Source organism: Elephantulus edwardii, unplaced genomic scaffold (genome assembly GCF_000299155.1).
Source record: "Elephantulus edwardii isolate Elephantulus edwardi_28Jun2011 unplaced genomic scaffold, EleEdw1.0 scaffold00044, whole genome shotgun sequence".
In the NCBI taxonomy this organism is placed as follows: Eukaryota; Metazoa; Chordata; class Mammalia; order Macroscelidea; family Macroscelididae; genus Elephantulus; species Elephantulus edwardii.
In genome coordinates this window covers 5,611,096-5,615,985 of record NW_006399794.1, presented here as the reverse complement: position 1 = coordinate 5,615,985, position 4,890 = coordinate 5,611,096, and the positions used below count along the sequence as shown (strand labels likewise).

The 4,890-nt window shown below is 38.5% G+C and overlaps 1 protein-coding gene across 1 annotated transcript in view; it reads right to left on the bottom strand.

Moving 5' to 3' along the window:
- Positions 1–4,890, bottom strand: part of SCUBE2 (signal peptide, CUB domain, EGF-like 2) — a 106,695-nt gene that overhangs the window by 82,515 nt on the left and 19,290 nt on the right. Inside the window, 1 exon segment of the mRNA XM_006885598.1 lies at positions 3,157–3,282. Within this exon segment, the coding sequence (XP_006885660.1) occupies positions 3,157–3,282 (126 nt within the window).

Below are 4,890 nucleotides of genomic sequence, written 5' to 3'. Positions count from 1 at the left end.
TAAAAAAAGTGAGTGTGTGTGTGTGTGTGTGTTGTTGTTGTTATGTTCCATCAAGTAAAAACTGACCCTCTGGTGGGTGTCCGCCCCCCCCCCCCAGGCAGTTAATCACATGAGAGGAGATCGCCCATCCTTCTCCCACGGAGCAGCTGGTAGCCTCGAATCAAGTGCCTTTGGGATTGTAGCACAGCTCCTTGCCATGAAGTCACAGCGTTCCCTGGGGAGCATGGGTATGTGTCTACGTATATAAATATAGCGCTCTAAGCTTCTCCAGAAGTTCTCTCTAATCTTCTAAGCTTCTCCAGACTACAAAATAGTGGTTCTCAACTCTGGCTGCACCTTAGATGCCCAATCCTACCTTCAGAGATTTTTATATAACAATACTGGATGCTTAAAAACACCAATCTCAGGCAATGATGAGAGAGCTCTGGTGGCCTCAGGGTAAAAAGCTGTGCTGCAACCTCAAAGGCATGCAGTTCGCACCCACCAGCTGCTCAACTGGAGAAGGATGGGCAATCTCCTCCTCAGCAATTAAAATGCACAGAAAAAAGAGGGTGGTTCTGAAACATGACAACAAGACAATGGTGTGTTTTTAAAACGTCATGGCCCAAGCTTCTCCTTTAGAAGTGATTCTAACACGTGTCTAGGATTGAAAACTCTGCTCTAAAGATGAAGTCCATACAGCACTCCCAGACACTCAAGAAACAGAAATCACATTTGGGTGAAGTCAGCCATATTTGGATTTTCATTCAGAATCTCAGAGCACCATAGTTTTTGTACTCTGTATATTCTGGCTTATACATTCATGGCTAATGTGCAGTTAGGGGGCAAGGAGAAGTGATGGGTCAACCCAGAGAACTCAGGAAATGTTACTTCACAAAAGCTCTGAGCTTGATCCTGAGCTGCTTTTTTTAATCACAAAATACTTTATCCTTTGCAAGTCTGAATGGCAGAGAAGTCTGTGTGTACTGGGTGTTGGTTTCCAAATGTACCACTTTATATTCTTATATTTTCCTAAGATCCTGAACATTGGGAAATGTTCAATATGGACTTGAAAAGACAGGGGATAAAGAGCATAGAGCAATGGTAATTAATTATATAAAATATAATACATCTGAAAAACAAAATTAAAACCCCAATTTAAATAAAAGACAAAAAACATATATTAATGATTGTATAAAATACAAAATACATGTACAAAACACAATGCATAAGAATGATTTTACGTAGACCAATAAAAATGACAAAAAAAGAACCCTTAGCATCTTGCATCTAGTTAGTAAGTGGTCAGGATCTCTCCGTGAGGCAAAGAAAACATGGGGTCCACAGCTACAGATGCTACAGATTCTACAAAAGAATCCCAGAGATGAGGACATGGAGAGGCTCAGCTGAAGTATCTGTGTTACTCTGTGTTTCTGGCCTAGAGATTTCTGAGCAGGCTTTGACCCAGAGCCACACTCCACCCAGCCCTGACCCAAGTCCTTAATCCTCATGGCTCTGCTCCTTACTCTTAGAAAGCTCACACTCTGCCCCTGCGAGAAAGTGATCCTCTCCTGGGAGCTCTTCTCTCTCTCAAATAGTAGGAAGATGTGAGTGTCAAGCTCTCTCTGTCTCTCTGTCTCTCTGTCTCTGTCTCTGTCTCTGTCTCTGTCTCTCTCTCTCTCTCTCTCTGTGTGTGTAACAGTAGGAAGATGTTAGTGCTACCAGACACAAATCCTCAGTATGTCACTGTTGGCAAATCAAAGAGGAATGTGAGATTTCCCTTAAAAAAAAAGAAAGCATTCTATATGCTTCCCAAAACAAATCAAATATTGAAACCAATTTATTTTTCTGAGTTTTAAGTTGGTTGATGTTGGTTTGTTTCCTGTTCCAACAATGTCTCTAACCCCCCCCCCGCCCCCAACAATGTCTCTTAAAAGTGTCTCCTTGTGATCCTGACTGCTTAGAAAGTCTGCAGAGGGATTGTTGATGACCTCACCCTAAAGCAGATCTCACTGACTCAGCTCTGGACTTAGAAGGCCAAATGGTCTGTGCCCGCATAAGCCTGACTTCTCACACATAAGAAGGGACAGGGTCTAAATCAGGATGGGGCTCCAGGTGAGACTAAAATAGAATAAAGGCCATACAAGGGTTGAGTTAAAAAATAAATATTCCCTTCCCTAGCGTATAATAGTACATCCCTATCACTCAAAAACTAAGCTCTGTCTGTACACATCCAGCGTCTTTTATGCTAATCTCAAAGCGTTTATATCAGCTGATCATTCCTATGCACCCTAAGGGACATCTGAACAGCTGCCTTTCCAGAGCCAGGGCTTGGGCCAAGCTTCTACATGGACATCAACAATTTAACCACAAAAAGGGCTATCAACATCATTTGACATGGGGGTGGGTGTCTTCTTGTACAACTGATATAAGCAGCACGAGGATGCAAACAGACGTGCCTGCCAGGTATGCTGCATCCTCAAGACCATCCACCACTCAATTCCATCCAACTGCTTGATATTTCTAGGTTCTGTTTTATTCCTGTCATAAAGAACCAATGTAGACAACACCTTTTGCAGTCCTTAACACAGCAATGGAAACTCCAGCAGATGTTTCTGGTTTGTGGAATACTAGGAAGATGTTAATGGAAAGTTTATGTTTGTCTTTCTCTCTCTTAAAAAAAAAAAACCACCAGAGAGACTCTACCTGGCTAAAATCCAAGCACACATTTGGAGTCTTTCAAGACAAGGAGTTCTACCTAGTTCCAAAATAGAGATGCTTACAGAAGTAAAGACACAGGGGGAAGGAAGAAAATGTGCAACAATGAATGAATAAAAATTTTTTATAAAAGAAGTAAAGAAACTTCTATAACTAAATACCTTTTAAATATAAGACTGAAATCTTAAAAGTTACAAATCAATGCTTGATCATCAATAAATAATGATGACACTGTCCATTCATCTCCTCAGGCAAATGGAGGATTTATCTTATGAATCATCACATAAAAATGAAAAATAGTTCATCCGACTTTCTAAGAGAGCCTGATTTCATAGGAAACAGAAACACACATCTCTATCCTGCATTTGTCTCAGTTGGTGTGTTTTTATCAAAGGAGAGAAAAAGGAGAGGTGCTGGAAGACATGCAAAGGAGGATCATCATTTTGAAGGTCTCCTTACCCAGACAATTGTGACCGTCATGAGCCAACATGAAGCCATCAAAACAAGTGCAGCGATAATTGCCTGGAATGTTCAGACACTCGTGGACACAGCCTCCGTTGAGTTCATTTTCACATTCATCAATGTCTGAGGAACAAAACAGGAGTGAATCAGAGAAGTGTCAAATCTTTGATAAGTAGGCCAGGTCAGCAAGCCTGCTCCTGAGTCGGCATGATCTTTCACACTCATGCCTCCCACATCTCTCTTGTTGACATTTTCTGTAGAACAAACCCACTAGAATTTCCACTCAAAGTTTGTTTCTTAAGGGCCAGGTTTCAGGTTACACAAACCACACACTGCAATAATTCTCCCAAATAAAACAGACCATTTCCACCAAATAAGTTTCCGTTCTCATAAAAAGAGAATCAAGAAATACAGCTGTTTATAGAAAAATGGGAAAAGGGAACAAATAATTCAGAAAAACAAGCAAAAACTGGCCCTCAAACATAATTAAAGAAACATAATTTAAAGCAACATTGTAATACCATTTTTCACCTAACAGAATAACAGAAAGTTTTTTTTAAAGCATTACAAAACATTCTTTTGGTGAGGCTATAAGAAAAAGACACTTTAGTGGGGATAAAAATTGGTGTGAGTCTTCTAGAGGGAAATAGTGCAGTAGCTAACAAAACTACATCTGCTTTTACCTTTTGACCAGTCATCCCACTCCAAGGAATCTACCTGGAAGATACCTCTTCAAAACAGAAAAACATATATACACAAAGTTATTCGCCACAGCATTTCTTTTCATTTTAAAACATGAGGAAGAACTTTAATTGTCAAATATAGGAGAATGGAGGAATGAACTATTTATGGCACATCTACTCAATAGAGCACTATGCAGTGCTAAGACATTGAGGAAATTACACTTTCAACAAATGATGCTGGGAATTATTAATTCAGATCCTTACTTCACATAATAAACCAAAATTAATATAAATGTATCAGAGATTTAATGTAAAAACTTAAATTATAACACTTTTAAAAGAAAATATATGATAAAATCTTTGAGATCCTGAGCAGATCAAGGTTTTTTTTTTAGACACCAAAAGCATGACCCATAAAAGAGGGAAAAATCGAATAAATTTTATTTTAAAATTTTACATTGCAAATGATTCCAATAAATTAGAAACAAGCCATAGATAGAGGGAAATACTTGCAAATCACCTATCTTTTAAAGGTCTTCTATCTATAATATACAAAGAACTTTTAGAATTCAATAAAAGGAAAACAAATATAAAAGATATTAAATAGCATAAAATGATACATGAATGATTAAGACAATGTGAAAAAATGTTGAACATCATTCATTATCAAGAATAAGCAAAGTAAAATTATGCTGAGGTACCTCTTCATATATACTAGAATGGCTACAAGAAAAAGATAGATATTTGAGAATGTTGGCACGGGTACGTAAAATGGAAACTCTTATATGTTGCTGATGGGAATATAAAATGACAAGGCCAGTTTAGAAAACAGCTTTGCTGTTTTTTTAAGGTTCAACATAAATTTACCGTACCCACTGTTGTGTCTATTCCAACTCCTAGCTGTACTATTAGACACAGTAGAATTACCTGATAAGGTTTTCAAGGATAAATCTTTATGGAACACACACACACACACACACACACACACACACACACATCCCCTTTATGGAAACAGATTGCCTCAGCTTTTCCTACAGAGCAACTGATG